Consider the following 23,630-nt stretch of genomic DNA (forward strand, 5'->3'; position numbering starts at 1 on the left):
GTGAGCCACTGCGTCTGGCCGATTTTTAATCTTATGATGAGTAGTACTGTTGTTGTAGGAGATTGTGGTGAACTGTGAATCCTGATGATGGTTTCTTGTTGAACTTTTCCCTCTTCGGGCCTTAACACTTCCAGGAAGATGAATGTTGAGAGACTGCTTTGCCTTCTTCTTTTATGTTCCCTAAACTGGTGGAGCTGAGAGCCAGATTGGCTCCTCCCTTCATTAGGTCAGCCTTGTAGGGAGCTCCTTGCTACCTGGTTAGGAAACTTGTTTGATGTCAGGCAAGAACATAAGTGGCTCTTGTGTTCCTTTGTATTAGGGTAGAGGAGGAAAGGGAAGCAGAGAGGCCAGATCACACATTTAGTGTGTGTTTAATGTGAGGCTATTACATGGTTTTCATTCTCATGCATATCCACAGATTGAGTACGGGAATATGAAGCAGGCTGAGGTGCTGGGGGAAGGCATAGTCTATGGGGCAGACACAGTAAGTAGAACAAAACCAAAGAGAGTGGTTTTTAGGGATACTTTATTGACATGAACAAGGAGTTTACTGAAAAATAGCACATACAGGCATTATGTTGTTGAGGGCTTAGGTGGTCAGGAACATTTCTAGAGTTTGGAAAAAGATTGGCTGTGGAAAATCAAGAAAAAGCAATATGAAGATGATAACATGGAAAATACTTCTATCTGTTGCAAGACTAAGAGTGTGTGGATTGTGTTGGATGGCGGTTCACAAGCCTGCAAGCACTCGGCCTTCAGCGGCCTCCCTCTCCATCACACACATTGCTGAGCAGAGGCAGCTGTTGCCAAGCGGTGACACAGGGAGGAAGCACAGAGCATTGCTGGCTCTGAGGGTTAGCTGGCCTGGGCTGGAGACCCGAGTTTGATGTATAAATCAGACTTGCTTGGAAGTGCTTATCTCCTGAGTCCTGCTGCGAACTCAACTAAGGGGGAGGAAGTGGGCTGGATTAATCATGAGCTGTCCACCAGCTGAGATTTTAGAGATTAAGTAGGGTTTGGATGATGCTGTTTTTCAGACTGATGACTGCATAGCACACTGAAGGTCTAGGCTAGCGCTTGACAGAGTGGGTGCAAAAAGATGTTACTAGAATGAGTGGATGATCAGACTGGCAAGCACACCAAGCACTATTCAGATACATTTGCAGTGACTAGGTGAATTCACTGAATTAGGGATTTTTCATTTACAAAATGAGGTGAGAGGAAGGCTTCTTTTTTTGTTGTTGTTCTTGTTTTTTCATTTTCATGTTAAATTGGGAAAGGACAAACTAAGATATATTCTGAAGTGTGTCTAGCTCTTGCTTCTCTTTCTTCCTGCAAAGATGAAATGGCACAGCCTTTTCCCTCAGATTTATGTGAGGAGGACTCACAGATTCTGAGATGGGTGGAATTTGTTGTTTTGATCCAATAATTTTGGGGAGAGAGGAGGGAGCTGCTGTCTCTTAACCATGCCCTGCTCTTCACACTTCCCAGCATATTCCTGCTTTGAAAAGTGACTTTCCTAGTAATATTTCTAGGTGAACATCTAAGGAGAAACCTGCAACTGAGAAGGAAGTCTGAGTGTGTGGGTGTTTGGGAATGGAGAAACTAAAGGGGCATGCCATTAAACAAGTGGTGAGAATAAAGGCTGGGGTAGGGACAGGCAAGGAGTGTTTGAGGTTGGGGCTCTGATTCAAGACTGAGGTGACAGTGAAGGTCAACAGGGCAAGGTGCTCTTGGGGCCAACTGGATTGAGCAATCACATTCATGGCTGTGAAGCAGTAAGAACGGGAAAATCAGACTGAGCCAAGCTTGGCCTTTAGTGAATTGTGTTACCGAGGATCAGACATGGGAAATATCCAGCACCAAGACAACAGATGGGGTTTCCAAAGTGATAATAATAGCCCTTGAGAACTCTTCTAAGCCCTTTAATAAGCAACATCAGGCCAGATAAAGCTTCCAGAGAAACACACATCTAGTCTGGGTCTTTTATAAGATTATGGGAAGAGACAGGGAGGTGGGTGGAGATTGGAAGTAGGCTGGTGATCACAGTACCTTGTTGATTTACAGTCATGATCAAATCTCCCAGGAAGGAGTTTCGTTGCAATTCAGGAGAAATAATGATGCACAAACCAACTAGAAAGAGAACCAAAATAGGACCGACTCTCAAAGCACATTGCTAGCATCCACCAAAAAGCAAAGTAGTAGAGAAGCAGTGAGTGGGATTAGGGGTGAGAGAAGCTGGAGAACATTAGGACAGGCAAGACAGGCAATGGTTAGATGGAAGCTAAAAGATAAGAAAACGAAGCAGCTATGGTCTAAGTGGAAAGAGAACTGAAAGAGGAGTCAGAAGACCTGGATTCTTGCTGTCTACCTACCAGCTAGGTTTCCTTATAATTTAGTAAAGCTACTTAACCTCAGAGAGCCTCAGTTTCTTCTTTTGTAATGTGAGTATTCATAATATTGACCTCAAAGGACCAGTTATAGAGAAGAAATAAAATAGTTAAGTGAAAATACTTTGTAAACCATATAGTTCTAATGAAAGTGTCAAGAATGAGAAGAATGGAGAAGTTAGAAAGAGTGTGGAAGATAACCTGTCAAGGATAAATAAGGGATAGGTACCATTCAGCTTCATTAAAAGCCATGCAAGCAGCATCTGAGTTGGGTTTTTTAAAAAAGAAGAGAAAAAGGCAATCATGCATACTGCCTGTTTCAACTTAGATACAAGAGCTATTGGAACACTGAGGAAAGCGCAGTGGTAGTAAGTATCTTGCTACTACCGCAAGCTGTGGTATCCACGAGCTATGGACTGGAAAAATGTCACACTAAGGCCAATTTTCCTAACTACAAAGTTAAAAAGATCTATATTCTCTACCTAATTTCAGAGGGACTGTGTGGAAAATTACCAATAAGAAGAGTCTTGAATTTATTGCAAATATTTTCTTCAACAAAATCAGACTCTTTAATGTGTTAACGGTCTAGTTTGGGACGAGGCACGGTTGCTCATGCCTGTAATCCCAGTGCTTTGAGAGGCTGAGGCTGGCGGATTGCTTGAGCCCAGGAGTTCAAGATCAGCCTGGGCAACATGGCAAGACCCCTGTCTCTACAAAAAATACAAAAATTAGCCAGGCGTAGTGGTGCATGCCTGTAGTCCCAGTTACCTGGGGGCTGAGGTGGGAGGATTGCTTAAACCTGGGGCAGTTGAGGCTGCAGTGATCTGAGATTGCGCCACTGCACTCTAGCCTGGAAGACAGAGTGAGGCTCTGTCTCAAAAAAAAAAAAAAAAAAAAAAAAGTCTGGTTTTAAGTACTCTCCTAGGGATGGAAGAATGAAAAAAAAAAAAATAAGCTTTTAAAGTAAAGCTCTAAACCAATGGAATATGGTCTTTCCCTATAAAGGGAGGTCCCAGATCTGAGGGACTTCTCTCTCACTGAATCCCAGTCACCTTCATCTTCTTACATTCTGTAAAGCATCTTTGCCCTCTCTTGTCCCTAGGTGCTGAAGGAGGTCACACTTGGACCTGTCACTCAATTAAAATGAAACACGAGATATCGACTAAAATTTTTTCCAGTTTCTCTGCTCCCTCAAAAGCTAGGGGAAAAAATCTGAAAATTATGCATTCATAAGTGAAGTATTTGGAAACCACCTACCCATCCCTCCCCTCTCATACCACTTATTTGCTCATGATTCATCTCAGACTAAACATTTTTCTTAGTTTAAATATCATTCTCAGATGCACTCTCTTTCTGGAGGGTGTTTCACAAATCTTTACATAAAGGAAGTTCTTTAAGTCACCTCATGTTCTTCTCTCTGCTTTTTTGGCCAATTTCTAGTAATCTGAATCTATCAGAGTTGACCTCAGCCCAGTGTGTGCTTGTGAAAGAAGCATTGCCATAGACAAGTCCAATGTCAGTCTTTCCAGAAACAAAGTTATCCACTGGGCACAGTGCCTCACGCCTGTAATCCCAGTACTTTGGGAGGCTGAGGTGGGTGGGTCATTTGAGGTCAGGAGTTCGAGACTAGCCTGGCCAACATAGTGAAACCCCATCTGTACTAAAAATGCAAAATTTAGCCAGGCGTGGTGGTGCATGCCTGTAATCACAGCTACTGGAGAGGCTGAGGCATGAGAATCGCTTGAACCCAAGAGGCAGAGGTTGCAGTGAGCTGAGATCACACCACTGCACTCTAGCCTAGGTGACAGAGGCTCCATCTCAAACAAAAAACAAAACAAACAAAAAAATCCATCCCAGGAAGTGTAAACTGGGCAGCACCTAAGGCTTATTTCTGCTCCAGTTTATCCTCTTAAGCCTCTTATTCAGTTAGCCCTGTATGAGTCTTAGTTGCCTCCTATTTGTAAGATGAGGAATAATACTGGTGGCACAGAAATTTTGAGAGGAAGAACTCAGGAATTTCAGTCCTAATGCCCAGGTAGTGTGCTCACAGGGAGGGCACACATACATTCTCGCAATAGGATCAAGAACGTGTTCAGAAACATGTTGCATGACTTTTGAAGAGCCACTTAAATTACCATTGGTCCTTCCCAAGTCTCCTGTCCTTGTCTTCTTGGAGGGTAGCTTAGAGACCCATCAGGATCTAGCTCAGGAGAATTAAGCTCCAGAAAGCACGTTAGTCCATGCTTCAGGATCTTTCTGTCACTGGAGAACCTAGACAGGCATGTTTCACTCTGATGCTGTAGCAAAGTGGGCCATGAACTTGACAAAACTGGACTTCAAGGAATCCAAGTTCATGACACACTTTTGCTGTAACCCGAACTAATCACTCCTGCTTCCTTCTATTAAGACATCCATTCTCTTGCAGTAATGGAGAATGAACCAGTTCCAGCCAGTTAAGGGTAGAGGGAGGTACTAACTCCAGCACTTGTACAAAGTCATTTGGAGCACAGGGGAGAAATCCAGTTGGCTTTGGAGTGTCTTGTTGGAAAACTAGGACAGGGTGAGGTTGAGTCTATGTAGAAATGTTGGCTTCTCGGTTCTGGCAGAGTCTTATGGTACGTAGAGGTCTGATGGAGTTAGGAAGTCAGAGGTGAAAGCTCAGAGGCAGGTGGATGTATGGATGAATGAATAGAAGGATGGATGCATGAAGGGATGCAATGGGACCCTTGGGGCACCCTCCTGATGCCATTGACATTGCTGAACATGGGATGTCCAGTCCCTCAGGTGTTCAGGCCACCTACCAAAGACAAAATAACTCACTGAGAATTTCCCACCCAGTTCAGCCCAGCCCAGCCCCAAAATTCTTTGACCAAAGAAGGGAGTTGGAGAATCCTATGCCTCTGTTACCATGGGCAAGTTCAGGTTGCCTCGACCCTCAGGCCAAAGCAGTTCCCTTCTGAAGCACTGACATCATACAGAGCTTTGTGGCTTAAAGAATTACCCTGAGGGCGGGGACCCCAGGCAGGGTAGACAGTGACCTAAGGGACCAAATGTAAAGTCACTTCAGTTGTGGGCAATGAAGTCACTTGTACAACCTGCCATCCACATCTGCCTTCCCCTCCCATGTTCCTGTAGGTCACCTCATGTCACACTGCTCCTGTTCTATTCCTCCACTGGTACTGCAGAGTTCTCCTTGTTCTCAGATGGGATGGCAAGGTAGTCAGACCTATAGAGGACACAGGGAAAGGGAATCAGAGCTTCAGTGCCCGGGGTGGGAACACAAGAGGGGGAAGGAGCAGGGCACAGGAGCAAGGACCTATAGAACAACTCTGCATTTCCGTCTGCTGTGTTTCCCAAGAGAAAAACAACCTTTTCTGCAGATTAAAATAATCATTTCCCCTATATATGTATATGAACACCCACCAGGAGTGTATAGCTTCTCATTTATCTACGTTGTCTTCGGCATTTAGTTAGATTAATATGTTGGCCAAGGCTCATGCCTCTAATCCCAGCACTTTGGGAGGCCAAGGCAGGAAAATTGCTTGAGCCCAAGGGTTCAAGCCTGGGCAACATGCGAAACCCTGTCTGTACAAAAAATACAAAAAACTAGTGTGGCATGGTGGCACGTGCCTGTAGTCCCAGCTACCTGGGAGGCTAAGGTGGGAGGATCACCTGAGCCTGGGAGGTTGAGGCCATGATTACGCCACTGCACTCCGGCCTGGCGACAGTGAGACCATGTCTCAAAAATAAAATTAAATTAAATGTTGGTCAAAATGACAGCTGTGAAATTATATTTTATAGTTGTTTCACATGTTTATAGGCTATTTGGGTTTCTACTTCTGAAATTTGACTGTTCATTTGCTTTCCAGTTCTTCTGAGATCTTTGTCTTTTTCACATTGATTTTTCTTTGATGGTTTCACGTTTTGACAATTTCTCCCAGTCTCTTGTTTGTCTATGAATTTTGCTTATGGAGGCTTCTAATGAACAGCTGATTCTTTACATATAATGTAATCAAAATTATTTTTCCTCTTGGATTTGTGCCTTTTGTATTTTATTTGGGAAATTTTCTCTATTGCAAGGTGATAAAGATATTCTCTTATATTCCCTTAATGAAATTTTCAAGTTTGACTTTTACTTTGTGTTTAAATCCCCTGACAATTTATTTTGGTTTAGTATGAGAGATGGCGAATCTAATTTTGTTTTGTATTTTTCTTTGTTTGTTTCTATATAGATTAGGAATTTTCCCTGGACCACTTACTGGGCAGTTCATTCTTCCTTCAATGATTATAACGTCATCTCTCTCACATATCAGGTTTTCCTACATGCATTAACCTGATTAGGGGCTTTTTGTTTGTCCACTTCGTATGCCTGTGCAGTATCACAAACTCTGTATTCTGATAGCTCTGTAAGAAACCTTCATCTGGCCGGGCGCGGTGGCTCATGCCTGTAATCCCAGCACTTTGGGAGGCTGAGGCAGGCGCATCACGAGGTCAGGAGATCGAGACTATCCTGGCTAACATGGTGAAATCCCATCTCTACTAAAAAAATACAAAAAATTAGCCGGGCATGGTGGTGGGCACCTGTAGTCCCAGCTACTCGGGAGGCTGAGGCAGGAGAATGGCGTGAACCCGCGAGGCGGAGCTTGCAGTGAGCCGAGATCGCACCACTGCACTCTAGCCTGGGCAACAGAGCAAGACTCCATCTCAAAAAAATTAAAATAAAATAAAATAAACCTTTGTCTCTGATAAGACAAATCCTACCAACCTCTTGCAAATTTACTGCTCTTTCTTTGAAATGGTTTAGACCAAGGGTGGGCAAATTATGGCCTAAGAGCTAAGGATAGTTATTTGCAAACAAATAGAAGAACAATACGTGACAGGGACCTATGGAGCCTGCAAAGCCTAAAACACGTATTATCTGGCTATCCCTTGGTTTAGACTATTTTTGGTCACTTAGCCTTCCATGTGACTTTTAAGATCAGTTTATTAAGTTCTTTGAGAAATCTAATGGGCATTTGGATTGGAATTTCATTGAATTTGAAGATTAATTTGGGAGAAAATTGTTTACACTTTTGAGGTTTTATTCTCCATCTAGTTACATTTAAAGTCTTTCAGTAAAGGTTTGTAACTTTTTCTTTAAGTGTCTCGTATATTTTTGTCAAATTTATCCCAGAAACTGGAGAGTACTTGTTGCTATTGTAACTTTAAAAGCATTTTGATATTTTAAATATTTAAATATGTTACTAAATTTGTTGCTGGAATACAGGTGATTTTTATATTTTGATTTCTATCAACAATTTTGTGGAACGTTCTTCCTAGTCCTAATAGTATTTTTGTAGATTCTCTTAGGTATCCTATGTAAATAGTAGGTATAAATAATGATCATTTAGTTTCTTCCTTTCCAAGTCTTTTTCTTCCTTGTATTTAGTTGGTCTTCACCTAGGATTTCCGATACAATATTGATAGAAACAGGGAGAGGTAGTCTCCTTGATATGTTCCTGATATTACAGGCATTTGAGGTTTCAACACATAGATGATATTTGCTATAGGCTGCCATTTATCACTTTAAAGATGCTTGGTGTTTAGGTGTAGATATATTTTATTTATTCTGCTCAGAGTATATTATGCATCTTGAATCTGAAGAGTCATCCTTCCCTTAGCTGCTCTGTCTCTGAACACTGTCTCTCCTCCATTCTCTGTTCTATTTTTTTTTTTTTTTTCACTCTGTCTCCAGGAGTGCAGTGGCGTGATCTTGGCTCACTGCAACCTCCACCTCCTGGGTTCAAGGGATTCTCCTGCCTCAGCTTCCTGAGTAACTGGGATTACAGGCATGCACCACCATGCCCAGCTAATTTTTGTACTTTTAGTAGAGACAGGGTTTCACCATGTTGGCTAGGATGGTCTCAATCTCCTGACCTCATGATCTGCCTGCCTCGGCCTCCTAAAATGCTGGGATTACAGGTGTGAGCCACTGTCCCCAGTGTCTCTGTTCTATTCTGATACACCTTCCCATTTTGTTTCCTTTAGATTTCTTTGTCATGGTTCATCTTTTTCCATCTCTGTTCTTCAGTCTGTAGAACTTTCTCACATTGATCTTCTGGTTATCAGTATCTAATCTTCTGTAGAACCAATCCATTGAGTTTTAAATTTTATTGGCTATATTGTTCAATTCCAGATTATTTTGTTTGTTTCTATTCAAATCTGCCTGTTCTTGTATCTGAGAAATTTACTCTATTCTTATGCTTTTGGCTTTTTCTTTTATTGCTCTAACTATTTAAACAAGCTTATTTTTATTATTTGTTTATTTCTGAGACAGGCCTCGCTCTGTCACCCAGGCTGGACGGCAGTGCTGCAATGACGGCTCCCTGCAGCCTCAAACTCCTGAGTTCAATTGATCCTCCCACCTCAGCCTCCTGAGCAGCCGACACCACTGGTATGCGCCACCACACCTAGCTGTTTTTTTTTAAATTTTTTGTAGAGATGGGACCTCTCCATGTTGGCCAGGCTGGTCTTGAACTCCTGGACTCAGTCAATCCTCCCTCCTCTGCCTCCTAAAGTGCTGGGATTACAGGCGTGAGCTACTGTACCGGGCAAGCTTAATTTTTATATTTTGTTGGGTCCTTCTTGTGTCTAAAGCTCCTGGGATTCAATCCTGCCATTTTTCACTCTTGCTCATGCTAGATGACTTTTCGCCGTGTCTTTTAGTTTTGGACTGGACTATGAAGTCAGATCCAGCAGTGCTCTCTCTGGGGAGTCCTACTAGGCCTTGGCTGAGAGTGAGTTCCTTCAGAATGGGTTTCATTTCCTTCTATAAGACATTCATAGTTATCACTGGCCGGGGACTAATTTTTACTTCATTTCTCAGCTTAGAGGTTCCTGGGTCATGTGGATAGCATATATTGAAATCTCAGACATTGCAAGAGCAGGTTTGTGGTTACTAATTCTCAAGAATCTTTATTTTTCTACTTGGAGTTAGGCCAAGATGGCTAAGTTTTTCCCTAGGCTGGTGGGCTGATTATTTTCTGGACTACCCTTTATGTGAGTTGTAACCTTCTGAGGATTCTGGCTCTGCGGAGGGCCTCAGTTCCAACTCTGTTTCTTGTGCAGGCCCAGTTGTAGGTTCTTCCTATCCAAGCACTAAAATCCAAGCACTGAAGTCACCAGGAATTGCTGCCTCCCTCAGCAGCACGCTTCTTTCTCTCCTTATATTCAGTCATTTGTAATGTTTTACTTCCCTAAGATCAGAGATATCATGCAAAATGATGCTTTTTTTTTTCGAGACTGAATCTTGTTCTGTCACCCAGGCGGGAGGGCAGTGGCACAATCTCAGCTCACTGCAAACACTGCCTCCCAGGTTCATGCCATTCTCCCGCCTCAGCCTCCCGAGTAGCTGGGACTACAGGCACCTGCCACCACGCCCAGCTAATTTTTTGTATTTTTAGTAGAGACGGGGTTTCACCATGTTAGCCAGGATGGTCTCAATCTCCTGACCTCCTGATATGCCCACCTCAGCCTCCCAAAGTGCTGGGATTACAGGCAAGAGCCACTGCTCCCAGCCAAAATGATGCTTTCTTTATCAAACATTTCTAACTGGTAATAGCTTAGACTTTTTAGGGTTTGCCTCAGCAATGTTGCTAGAAATCTGTGGGCTTTTTCTATCTTTCCCTTCCCCAGATAACCAGCCAGCATGATCTCTTAAGACTCTTTGCTCTTACAGACCCCATCATTTCTCAAATATGCTCACCCTCAAGTGACTACAGTCTCAGAGCAAATGGCTAAGGTACAGGCTGGACATTAGAGGATTAGAGTCCCCACTCTGGACATCTAAGCACTACCAGGCTTTAGGGGAAAGAAAATGTTGCCTGGAGCTCCTTTGCTAGCAAAGGGCAGTGCCCAGATGACCTGAGGAGCTCCATGGTATAAAGCAAACAGTTAAATGTGATAGAAAGAGCATGAACATTAGGACTAGAGAGACCTGGGTTCAAATCTCAGCCTCTCCTCTCAGTATCTGTGTGCCTTGTAAGCTGCTATGAGACTGCTTGGCATTTAGAGAATGGTTATAATAATGTTACTTTTTTGTTGTGTTTTTGGATTTTTATTGTTGTTGTTTTTTGAAATGGAGTCTTGCTCTGTTGCCCAGGCTGGAGTGCAGTGGCACAATCTTGGCTCACTGCAACCTCTGCCTCCCGGGTTCAAGTGATTCTCCTGCCTCAGCCTTCTGAATAGCTGGGATTATGGGAATGTGCCACCATGCCCTGCTAATTTTTTATACTTTTAGTAGAGACAGGATTTCACCATGTTGGTCAGGCTAGTCTTGAACTCCTGACTTCAGGTGATCCTCCTGCCTCAGCCTCCCAAAATGCTGAGATTACAGGCATGACAGCCACCATGCCCAGATATAATAATATTACTTTAATGGATTGTGGTAGCAGCTGATGGTCTTTGCCTTAGTGGTTAAGTGTGCTGGCCAAGAATCAGCAGGCCTGAATTCAAACATCGCTTTGTTTCTTAAGTGATGTTTGAATTAAGCAAATGTTTAATATTTCTTAAGCGATATTTCAACATAGTATTGGAAGTTCTGGCTAGGGCACTCAGGCAAGAGAAACAAATAAAGGGTATTCAATTAGGAAAAGATGAAGTCAAATTGTCCCTGTTTGCTGATGACATGATTGCATATTTAGAAAACCCCATCATCTCAGCCCAAAATCTCCTTAAGCAACTTCAGCAAAGTCTCAGGATACAAAATCAATGTGCAAAAATCACATGCATTCTTATACACCAATAACAGACAAACAGAGCCAAATCATGAATGAACTCCCATTCACGATTGCTTCAAAGAGAATAAAATACCTAGCAATCCAACTTACAAGGGATGTGAAGGACCTCTTCAAGGAGAACTACAAACCACTGCTCAGTGAAATAAAAGAGGACACAAACAAATGGAAGAACATTCCATGCTCATGGATAGGAAGAATCAATATCGTGAAAATGGCCATACTGTCCAAAGTAATTTATACATTCAATGCCATCCCCATTAAGCTACCAATGACTTTCTTCACAGAATAGGAAAATACTACTTTAAAGTTCATATGGAACCAAAAAAGAGCCTGCATTGCCAAGACAATCCTAAGTCAAAAGAACAAAGCTGGAGGCATCATGCTACCTGACTTCAAACTATACTACAAGGCTACAGTAACCAAAACAGCATGGTACTGGTACCAAAACAGAGATATAGACCAATGGAACAGAACAGAGTCCTCAGAAATAATACCACACTTCTACAACCATCTGATCTTTGACAAACCTGACAAAAACAAGAAATGGGGAAAGGATTCCCTATTTAATAAATGGTGCTGGGAAAACTGGCTAGCCATAAGTAGAAAGCTGAAACTGGATCCCTTCCTTACTCCTTATACGAAAATTAATTCAAGATGGATTAGAGACTTAAATGTTAGACCTAAAACCATAAAAACCCTAGAAGAAAACCTAGGCAATACCATTCAGGACATAGGCATGGACGATATTTGAATTAAGAGTTTGCCTTACATTTTACAGATGAGAAAAATGAATTTGGGAGAGTTTGCTCCCAAATTCAGTGTTCTCATCTGTAAAATGGGTATAATAATGGTGCCTATCTCTTAAGTAGCGATCAGGAAGAGGGTGGAGGATGAATGTAAACTGCTTAGCACCTCACCTGTGAGAGCAAGCATTCTGAGGGTGCTAGCTTTCATTATTACTTTGGCATCTCTGAACTTACGCGTTTTCTTGGGCTGCCTCTTCGGCTTTTGAGACCTTTCTGTAGCAATATATCATCTCAATGAGCAGCCACAAAGTGAGGAAGACCAGAAGGATGTACATCATGATTTCTGAGACCACAGAGGTGAAGTCCTCTCCGGCTGAAAGAAAGAGAATGAGGCTCAGAATATGCAAGACCAGCAAACCTAGGGCCATCATTGGAGCCATATTTTAAAATACAGCTTAAATAAAGACTGAGTAAAAAAACTCAAGAAGATGTCAAAGGAATTCCAAATCCTGACTCTCCCACCATTGGCTTTCTCACTGGCTGTCGTCGGTTGCTCAGGAGCCAGGGAAGAGGGAGTGGGATGCCTGGAAGAAGCAGCAGAGCAGTGGAAGGAATCTTGGCCTCAAAGTGAGCTATCTAGAGCTGGCTCTCCATTTTGCTATTTACAGGTATGTAAACAACATTTTCCCTTACTTGAGACTCAGTTTCTTAGTTTGTAGGATGAGGATAATAACACCAGTCAGGGGTTTGTGAATATTACATTATCTAATGTATTTCAGAACGTCTTGTGAGATTAAAAGTCTACACAGATGTAAGGAACATGCCTTATTTCAGCTGCCTCTGTCTTTTGAGCTGACGATGGTGGAAGGTGGTATTCCTGGGGAGAGAGCATTGGAAAACTCATTCAGGGCCAACACAGACAGCCTCCATGTGATATGCGCATGTTCTCTACAAGTCTGGGTTAGAAACAAGACCTTCCAGGTCATCCCAAAACCAAACATCAATATTGGAGGATTTAGTGTATCAACCACATTGTCCCCAGGGCTGTACATTTGAAACAGTTAGGATCCTGCCATTTCCCTGCTGAAAACTCTTCAATGCTCCACACTGCCCTCACGATGAAGTCCCAACTCTGTTCACGTGACATGCAAGGGCCTTCACAATCCAGGCTTTCTTACCTCATTTCCATTTGGTTGGCCAGAAAAAACTGCTACACACTGTGGTATGTTAGAATCTGTGAACTTTTCTTCCTCTTCCCTCTTCCTGGATTGTGTCTCTCACCTGTGGCTAGTTCTGTGCTAATATCCTCTCCTGCTTTGCAGTCTCCCAGTAGTTCTAGATTCCTATGAGGTCCCACCCTTTGTGAAACCATCCCCAACTTCTCATGCAGAGCTATTCACAACCTTCTCCATGTACTTTTCTTTTCTTTCTTTCTTTTTTTTTTTTTTTTAGATGGAGCTTCTCTCTTATCACCCAGGTTGGAATGCAATGGCATGATCTCGGCTCACTGAAATCTCCCCCTCCAAGGTTCAAGCAATTCTCCTGCCTCAGTCTCCCAAGTAGCTGACATTACGGGCGCCCACCACCACGCCCAGCTAATTTTTTTACTTTTAGTAGAGATGGAGTTTCACCATGTTGGCCAGGCTGGTCTTGAACTCCTGACCTCAGGTGATCCTCCCGCATTGGCCTCCCAAAGTGCTGGGATTATAGGCATGAGCCATTGCGCCCGGCCTCCATGCACTTTTCTCATCCATCTGTTATAAGAGTTGTATTGTGTTGATCTTTCTTTTCTGTGGACTGTGTGCTTATTGAGAACATATTTATTTCTGGATTATCTGCCTGCTGTGTAAATCTTAGAATATTTAAAGTGCTCAATAAGTACTTATTGAATGAGTGAAAATAAATATATTTTTTGTTTGTTTGTTTGTTTTTTGTTTTTTGAGACGGAGTCTCGCTCTGTCGCCCAGGCTGGAGTGCAGTGGCGCGATCTCGGCTCACTGCAAGCTCCGCCTCCTGGGTTTACGCCATTCTCCTGCCTCAGCCTCCTGAGTAGCTGGGACTACAGGCGCCCGCCACCGCGCCCGGCTAATTTTTTGTATTTTTAGTAGAGACGGGGTTTCACCGTGGTCTCGATCTCCTGACCTTGTGATCCGCCCGCCTCGGCCTCCCAAAGTGCTGGGATTACAGGCGTGAGCCACTGCGCCCGGCTGAAAATAAATATTATCTTATTTGTTTCATGATCAACAAAAAGGAACATGAAAACATACTACATGGCAGATATCCTGATATATCTACTCCTTGCTAGTGGGAGGAATGTTGCAGCTGCCTCTCCCCTTGCCAGCTCTCAACAGCAAGTCAGATTTATGATCTGCAGTTGTCCATTGGATCTAAGTCACCCCCAAATCCTTGGTTGTTAAGAGTACAGCACAGCCTGCCATAACTTTCAGCCCAGAAAGCAGTCCAAAGGCTCCAGGATCATCCAGGTTTCCAGCTGGAGCCAGAGGTTATAGATGCAGTGTGAGGCACGTGAGAATGCCGTACAGCTCAAACGTCTCACTGGCTTGCTACCACCTGGTGCATTATTTATGATTTGTTTGGCTTAAAGCATGCTTTCTCTTTCAAAATGCAGTATCCCACAAATGGCAATACAGGAAGCTGTCCTCAGTATTTTTAGTTACCTCTAGGTGAAGAGGCCTCAGGTTTCTGCCTTAGGGCCAGGAGGTGACAGCCTATGCCAGAATAAACCCAACTTGAACAAAGAGAACCAGGGAGACCTTCTAGGACCACAGGAATGGAGGACATGTGGGGTTGGTGGGCAGGTGTCATGGTGGGGGAGGGGTGCGTAGCTCTGAGCAAGATGAGGGCAGGGAGTATCTGATGTCACAGAGGCAAAAAAGGAAAGAAAAAAGAAAAAGTGGCAGGTGGTGGGGGTGGCGGCGGCGGGAAAAGCAGCCGTGGAAAGAAAGCCCGCAGGATAGGCAAACAATCTGGATTTTCGTCCTGCTTCCAGTGCTAATTTGCTTCATGTCCCTGAGCAAGCCCCTTGCTCTTGCAGAGAACTCTTCTCCCAGCCACAAAATGAGGGGCACCAGAGCTGCGCCCTCCAATCACCTGGGGAGTCATTCAACTCGCATATGACCTCACTCACCCCTGCCGATCTCACACCTGCAAGGGTGCTGCAGAGGTGTCTACATTTGGAGGAAGCCAATGTGGGCAAGTCTGATGTCTGCCCTTTATCCAGAGGCTCTGGATTAAATAAATGATATCCACGCTTCCTTCACACCCGACCATCCACGAGGCTCTGTGGCTCTGATAATAAACTTGTTTTTCCTTCTGTTTTTACCCAAGGCTTGCTCTGGTGCCTGGCAGACGAACTAGCTCAGCCTTGCCACACTTCCCACCAGCTATGCACGAGGGTCTCTGGAGCCAAAAGCCTGAGCGAGCGGAGGTGGAGACAGTTGGACACTGTGCTAGGGTCTGGCAGGCACCAACCGAAAGTTCCAGACGGTGACCAGGAGAGGGCGCCAGGGCCCCACCCCGGGAGGAAAGGCGTGTAACAAACGGGGGCTAAAGGAACTTCAGAACAGGGGAGTACCTTAGAGAGCCCCGGCCCACCCCTTCATTTCACACCAGAGCAGCGGGGCTCAGAGCAGGGAAGTGACTCATCGGGTCTGAATTTAGGAGCCCTGAGAGTCCTTCTGCGCTTTCAGAATTGACCTACCTTCCATTTTAGTCATATCGTCTGACCCGTTCATTCATTCACTCTGAGGACTGAAACTTTGCTTCATTATTTTTATCACAACGACATGATAAAAAATGAATAAACCTGTGGCCTGGAGGTTAGGATTCCTGGATCCTTTTTTCTAAGAAGAGTCCTGTCTTTAACTTGATCTTTTCTTTCATGCCCCACGCTTTGGCCGGCTCACCAGCAGTGATAATGCTGGAGATAGACTGAGAAAGGCTGGAACTCCCCGCTCAGGATGCAGGACTCCGGTTGCAACAGAAATACCTGAGTTAGGCTGCTGAAAGGCCTTCCCACGCACGAACACGGAACTAGCTGTAGGAGTCCAAAGATTTTAAACAAGGCTAGAGAGCTATTGACCTGTCCCCTTCTCCCAGCAGAGAATGAACTATGTAATAAGAGATGCCACAGATGGGGAAGGGGTGGCACGTGTGATTACTGTGAAGCAAGACAAAAGAAGAAAAGATTGTCAAACTTTGGTTTAGAGAGAGGTTCTCAAAGTGCGGTCCCAGCAAGCAGCACTGCCTGCCAGGCAGCGTGTCACGCAATGCAAACGCTCAGGCTCCACCGACAAAAGCAGAAAGGCTGGCTTCCAGAAAGCCCTGCAGGAGATTTTCAGGTTTGCTAATGTTTGAGAAGCCCTGGCTTAGAGGCATGTATTGCTTCCAGGCAGAAGGAGAGCTGACTTCGAGGTAACCTCATGAGATTTCTCTGAGCCCACTGAGTCAGGGATTCAACATAGGCCAGAGAAGAAGGCCTAGCTGAATCAGTAGCTTTAGGCCTCATGGAGGCTAACCTCTTTCTCTAAGGGACCAGGAAGAGCTCATTCTATCATCTCCAAGCCTTTCTGCTTTGAGGAAAGGCACAGAAAGACAAGCTGCTTGGGCGGTTTACAGGAAGCTGGCCACCAGAGGAAGACGGGTCAATGGTGACATTTGTAGATGTCATCATTCCAAATACACAGGTTTTTGCACTCTTTAAGGGCCTCACTCATGTGGAAAACTGCTGTCCTACCCTTCCCTGTCCACAGAGAGCAGAACGCCCTAGAGACCCTGTGCCTCAGCCTCACCCTCCTCGGTGACTCTTAGGGGGATCAGCCGCGTCGTCTTCACAAAGGGCCGATGCGCCTCAAACTCAAACTCCCGGGACACATTGCAGGTGTAGAGGCCAGAGTCGTTCAGAGTGACGTTGAGCACAGTGATGGACACGTCCTGCAGGTCCTTGCTGCCATTCCACTGCAGGCGCCCCTGAAAGGGGCTCTCTACCTCCTGGTGGCCATTCCGATACTCGTAGATCTGCAAATAGAGGAGCAGACGAGGGTAGGGCCAGGAGAGGAGATGGCAGGAGAAAGCTGAGTTACGGACAGGGCAGAGAAAAGGAGCAGAATTGTGCATGGACAGGGAAGAGAGGGAACAATGTCACCAGCAGACCCAGAATGTGGGGGTGGGATGAAGAGGCACAGAGGAGGGTAGGGAAGGGAGCAAAGACAGGGAAGGACAGGCAGAGGCAGCAAGCATCAGCGCATGTGGACGTGGTGAGGACAGAGGCAGCCAGGGGTGTGCAGGAAGAAGCTCGGCAGAAAAAAAAGCGGTGGAAAGAGGGAGAACAAAGGCAGGCGGGAGAAGGGTATGGGAGCCCAGGAGGCGGACATTGAGAGAAAGACAGGATTGGAAAGAGACAGAAGGAGAGAACAAGAGAGTAAGAGGTGTCCCAGGGCCGCCAGCAAGAGAACAAGGTAGAGACAGCAAGACAGGCAGATTCATTAGTAATAAAGACATGTGAAAGCCTTGGCTTTAAAACTGGACTCTCTGTGCTGGTACTCATCCGGGGCTGTGGGACAGGCTGGGCCAGGCCACAGGAAGGGGGCCCAGGGTGCTGAAGCATGGCAGATGAGCAGAGAGCCATCACCAGAGAGGCACACGTCACATCTTTTGCTTTGGACTGAATTTTAACTGAAATCTCATCTTTTAAATTTCTTTCCTCAACACTTCCACCCTCTGACATAATACACCTTTTTTTCCTCTCTCTCTATAGCTGTGCTGGCTATTCTAGTCTCCACTAGCCACAGGTAGCTACTTAAATTCAATTTCTTAGAAATTAAATAAAATGTAAAACTCAGTTCCTCCATGGCACTGGCCACATTTCAATTATTCATAGCCACATGTGGCCGGTGGCCACTGTATCGCACAGCACAGACAGAGAAGGTTGCCACAATCACACACATTTCTATGAGACAGCCTTGCTGTGGACTTGCATGGCTGTTTTGGCTGTCGTCGTTTTATTTTTCATTTTCTTCTTCTCCTTCTGATCCACCTCACTTTGGGCAGACCTGGAAGCATCTATCAGTGGCAGCTATCAGTGGTACATGACCAGGCCTGAAGTCCCTGGGGGCCTTTGCATCTGGCCAAGCCATCCAGCCTCCTGCAGCTGGGGGCTAGCCTCAGTTGCAGCTTCATTGACGTGTCACTGTCAAACCTGAGCCAGGCTCTGGGAAGTCTCCGCTGGTCCCAGTCTTGGCACCTGACTGTAGCAAATTTACATCAGAATGGCACATAGAAGCTAGAGTCAGAAATGAGTTCGGCTTTAGGATAGTGAGAAAGAAGAGCAAGCTAAACCCAGTTTCACCCTTCTGTTGTCTCCGTTACAAATCTTTGTGAAGGAGAAACTTGCTCCCAGGAAGGCAAAGCAGTGCCATAAAAAGGGCCTTGTATCTGCTGTTAGACCACCTGGCTCAAGTCTAAGCTGTTTCAGTTATTAACTTCTTTGAACCTCACTTTCCTCATTTCTGTGTCTATCTTTTCTCTAGCAAACACTTAACATAGTGCTTACTATATTCCAGAAACTATTTTTAATGCATTAAAAATTATAGCTCATGAGTCCTGGTAACAGCCCTATAATTTGGCTATGCTTTATATCCCCACTTTAAAAATGAGGAAACCGAGGCACAGAAAGGTTGACCAACATGTCCAAAGACACAGAGTTAATAAGTGTGAAGTCAAGAATCAAACCCAGGCGACCTGGCTCCAGAGTCAGTGAAGGAGTAAATAATGGTCATCTCCAAGGTGGTATTCAAAATATATGACACCCGACCAGGCGCGGTGGCCCACGCCTGGAATCCCAGCACTTTGGGAGGCCGAGGTGGGTGGATCACCTGAGGCCAGGAGTGACCAGCCTGGCTAACATGGCAAAACTCTTTCTGTACTAAAAATACAAAAATTAGCTGGGCATGGTGGTGCATGCCTGTAGTCCCAGCTACTGGGGAGGCTGAGGTGGGAGAATCGCTTGAACCTGGGAGGTGGAGATTGCAGTGAGTGAGATCATGCCACTGCACTCCAGCTGGGTGACAAAGGGAGACTCCTTTGAGAGAAAGAGAGAGAGAAAGAGAGAGAGAGAGAATATATACATACATACATATATACGTGTGTGTGTGTGTGCGTGTGTGTGTGTGTGTGTGTATATATATATATGACAACCACTTTGCCACTGGCACCAACCAACCAGAACTGACATTGGCTATGGTGCAGGAGCAGAATCTGGAAGACTCCCTGCTCTGCCAGGAGCGAATCTCTCAGTTTCCAAATCACGGATAAGTCTGGGGGTTCAGCCACTTAGGAGACTTGGCACAGCAAGTATCCATGAGAGAACTGTCTAAAATAATTTATTCGCTGATGTGGCTGTACTGGGTGTCCTGGGTGAATATCACCCTTGGATCACTCTTGGTCATCCCTGTCACTCCTATTTCACTAGGACTGTAGGAGTTAAAGGAGCTAACCTTTGTTATTTCACATAATGATGCTTTGTGTTATTCCAATGTATTTGTTAACTTAATACATATAATAGGATGGCACAGAAGATTAGATGAAAACACCTGCAAAACGCCTGTCAGGGCACCTATCACATAGTAGGCTTTATGGCTTATCTCTTTCCTCTGCTTCCTCCAGCCTATAATCAAGGGTGCTTGCAGCTGGCCCAGTGCCCTTTCTTTCAAACAAGCTGGGGCTTCACTAAGGCTGTCAGTTATCTGCTGAGGAGCTGTCAGTGTTTGAAAGAGAAAGAGCCAGTGTTTGCTAGCTCGGCATCCCCCAGACTGTCAGGAGCCAGGCTGGGAACGGCAGAGGCCAGCAGAAGAAAGGCCAGAGTCAGCAGTCTAACATACAAGGAAATCTTTACCGCCCTCGGGCCTGTAGAACCATTCCACCACCGTGGTGGCCTCCACCTCCTCTCTCTTCATGCAGGAGATGCAGCGCAGCTTCATGGGGTTGCCCTGCACAGCCTCCGTCTCCGAGGGCACTTCCACACACACGGGGAAGCAGACACTGGCTGCAGAGAGGACGGGTGACAGGGAAGGAACAGCAGGTGGGGGGGAGGGGCACAGGAGAGAGGCATTGGAGAAGAAGGAGGGAGGGAGGAGAGACAGAGAAGGAAGAGTCATGAGGCGAACTTGAAAAAAGTCACGTGCACGTGTTTACACCCTCACCTGCGCTCCCTGAGTGTACAGGCTCAGAACAGGTACACATTGGAGGCCTAGACCTCCAATGTAGACATTGACTGAAATCCTTCCCCCGGAGGCAGTGGAGATGCAGCACAGTAAATTACACTTGAGCCCTGCCCTCTAAGTCTTACAGCCCAAGTGGGAGACCGGGCATGCGCCTACCCAGCGACCATCCATCCCCCTTCATTCCCCTACCATTCATTAAAATCCACTCTCTGCCAGGTCTGATGCTAGACTAGAGATGCGAAGATGAATAAAACACTAACTATGCCCTACGTGCGTTTATAACCTAATAGGGAACACAATTCCTAACCAGGGATTAAACCTGACCACAGCAAGTAACACACTCATGCTATGTTCTGCTCACAGAAGACAGGCAGTTAGTTACTCCCAGCTGGCCTGGGGAGAAAGGAAGAGAAGGATGGTGAAACATGAGGCTAGAAACGTAGACAGGACCCACGCTGTGAAGACCGCTGTGTGTCCCTTCCAGTGTGAGGTATCAAATGTTTTAAAGAAATGGAGAGATGTAATTATATCTGTGTTGCATGAAAACTGTAGGTAATTCTGACACATGGTGGAGGTTGGAGCAGCAGTGAAGAAAATGGCGAGTGGACCACTAGGCTGGAGCAATGGTCTATGCAGAGGAGTATAGTGAGGCAAGTTAAAATCTGGAGGGGGCCAGACTGTGGGACACCTTGCATACCACACAGAGGTCTAGACTTGGTGTTTCTGCCCTCTCAAAACTTGAAGTCTGCTTTTTAAAAGGAGGCAAGTATATCAGCTTGATAATTCAGAATAACTTGAGTGGGACAAGGCTGCCAGCAAAACATGTGCAAATGTGGGCTGCATTAACAGATGTACAGTGTGCAGGAGGAAGGAGGCGTAGCTTCTTGGCACTGCTTTTGGAACAAATCTGGACTATTACGATCAGTTCAGGATGTCATATTTTAAAAAAGGAAGTTGTTCAAAGAGTGCATGCCCAGAGGTGAAGGAGATGGTGAAGGGTCTGGAGATAAAGTCTGGTGAGGAACAAATGGGAGGACTTGAGTTGCTTAGCTTGGACACAGAACATATCTGTCTTCAAATATTTGAAGGTTGGCAGCTGGAAGAGAAATATGATTCTGCGCAACCCTAAAAGTTATAAGAAAAAAGTAAGTTTAATGCAATAAAAAAAGAATTTGCTGGTTTTAGAGCTGTTCACAAATAAAAATAACTGAATGGTAAGAGAGTGTACACAGCATTGTTTGGGATATTTGAAAGTAAGAGGAGGCCAGGTGTTGTGTCTCACACGTGTAATCCCAGCACTTTAGGAGGCTAAGGTGGGAGGACTGCTTGATGTCAGGGGTCCAAGACCAGCCTGGGCAACATAGTGAGACCCCTGAGTCTACAAAAATAAAATAAAATAAAAATTAGGCAAACATGAAAGCACACAACTGTAGTCCCAGCCACTCAGGAGGTAAGAAGATTGCTTGAGCCCAGGAGTTTGAGGTTGCAATGAGCTATGATGGCACCACTGCACTCCATACTGGCTGACAGAGTAAGACCCTATCTCTTAAAAAAAAAAAAAAAAAAAAAAAAAGTTGGCCACCACGGATTCTTACATTAGAATTAGAATTAGACTTTGAAGATCCCTTCTGATGCTATTTTTTCGTGAATTAATAATAAAAACAGAACCCCCAGAAAAAGAGAAATATTACACACTGACATTTAAAAACTAGTCCACTGTTAATGGTCAGCCTGTTCATCTCCTGGCAGAGCGCTCTTTCCTAAAAGCAGGGGACGGTTTTATTTAGAGCTTAACATGACACTGACATAAATGAATTTTGAGTCCAAAAACTGTGTTTGATTGACTTAGAAGGCAGTGTATTTCATTTTAAAATATAGAGTTTAAAAACGAGTGGCACCATAATTAACTTAAAGTTTTAAAAATCCAGGTAAAATAAATTTAATTGGGTTTTCAACTCTCCAGCAAGCTGGGCAAGTCTTATCTGACAGTCTTCTAGAGGGCCTAGTGCTTCTGCAGATGGTGAGCCACTTTAATGGAGAGGGGGCCCACATCTAGGGAGAACTGATCAGAAACATCTTCGGCATGTGATGAGTTTGAAGTATTGATTATAGATCTGATTGAACAAAAAGGAAATGTGGTTTGTGCAAAAGTTTGTGAGTGGGCAGGGGGTAGAGGGTATGTAGCAGGAACTCCATGTAGCATGGAAACTTGAGGCACATTCATATTTAATGAGAGCTGGCAAAGATAAATTCATTCATTTCATGTTGACAAACTCAGAAGTGGAGTAAGAAGTCTCAAGGAATGCACAGTTACAATTATAGAGGCAAGGTGAAGCTAGAATTTGACAACTGAAGAGCTGGGTTTGATGTACTATGTGATCTCTCTGAGACTCAGTTTATTCATCAACATAATTCTGAAAATTACATCTCTCTAGTAGGTTTGTCATGAGAGTTCTATGGCTTAATTTACATGAACACGCTTTGTACAAATGTCATTATTCATGTTATTCTATCCTTTGTTTATTTCACAAATATACTGAGTACCTTCTGGGTGCCAGGCATTATTCTAGGCACGACGAATACACCAGAAAACAAAATAGAAGAATCCCTGTTTTATGGAGCCTACATTCCAGTGGAGGGAGAGGGAAAACAGTAACATTAAATGGTAAAAAGTTCTGTGAGAAAAAACAAAACAGTACAGGAGAGAGCGTGTTCACAGGATCATTGGAGGATGGCCTTTCTGAGAAGGTATCATTGAGCAGGCACTGAAGAAAAGAAATGAGGGTATAAGCTATACACATCTGTGTGAAGGCATGTCAAACACAGGAAATTGCTACTCAAGGGCTTAAGGGGCCCAAAGGAGTGTGTTTGTCGTGCTCAACAGACAGCAAACAGCCCAATGTGGAAATTACGGCAAACAAAGTGAGAATAGAAGGGGATGAAGTAGTGGGAGGGATGGGCAGGGCCAGATCGCGGCAGGTCTTATTGGTCATGTGACAACCTTGGCATTTGCTTAGAGTAACATAGGAGCAGCAGAAGGTTCTGAGAGGAAGAATGATGGGATCTAATTTGTGCAAGATCATGTGATCTGATGCTGCATTGGGAATAAACTGATGAAGTGAAAGACACAAGGGTGGAATCAAAACAGTTAAGAGGCCTGGTACAGGGATCGGATTGGAAGACGATTTTGTTTGGGTGAAGATGACAGTAGAGCTGGTGGTGTTTGAAAGAAATGAAATGAAAGAAATGAAAGAAAATGATTTGCTGGATTAACATCTTTGATTAGGTGAGAGGTGATGTGCTCTAGGGAACAAGTAGATGGGATGGCAGAGATAGAAGCACAGTTAGTTCATTTATAGTTAATGGAGGGAAGGCAGTCAGGATGGCAATTGGGATATGGCAGCAAGTGGGGTAGCCCCTCTCCTTTCTGGGTTGCCCCTAAGGTAACAATAATCCAAGGTATCATCACAGAGCAAG

General features: G+C 44.6%; 1 protein-coding gene across 3 annotated transcripts in view; it reads right to left on the reverse strand.

Moving 5' to 3' along the window:
- Positions 1 to 509: 509 nt before the first annotated feature.
- The window catches only part of LOC105476318 (sodium voltage-gated channel beta subunit 3), a 28,892-nt gene continuing 5,771 nt past the window's right edge, over positions 510 to 23,630 (reverse strand). For all 3 annotated transcript variants that reach the window (XM_011732118.2, XM_011732117.3, XM_071075752.1), the window contains 5 exons: positions 19,812 to 19,975; positions 16,725 to 16,950; positions 12,148 to 12,286; positions 5,531 to 5,616; positions 510 to 5,187 (listed from right to left, as the gene is read on the reverse strand). In XM_011732118.2, the coding sequence (XP_011730420.1) occupies positions 5,553 to 5,616; positions 12,148 to 12,286; positions 16,725 to 16,950; positions 19,812 to 19,975 (593 nt within the window). In that variant the 3' untranslated portion in view covers positions 510 to 5,187; positions 5,531 to 5,552. The remainder of the gene's footprint in view (positions 5,188 to 5,530; positions 5,617 to 12,147; positions 12,287 to 16,724; positions 16,951 to 19,811; positions 19,976 to 23,630) is intronic.

The sequence above is a fragment of the Macaca nemestrina genome, chromosome 12, assembly GCF_043159975.1.
Source record: "Macaca nemestrina isolate mMacNem1 chromosome 12, mMacNem.hap1, whole genome shotgun sequence".
Taxonomy (NCBI): domain Eukaryota; kingdom Metazoa; phylum Chordata; class Mammalia; order Primates; family Cercopithecidae; genus Macaca; species Macaca nemestrina.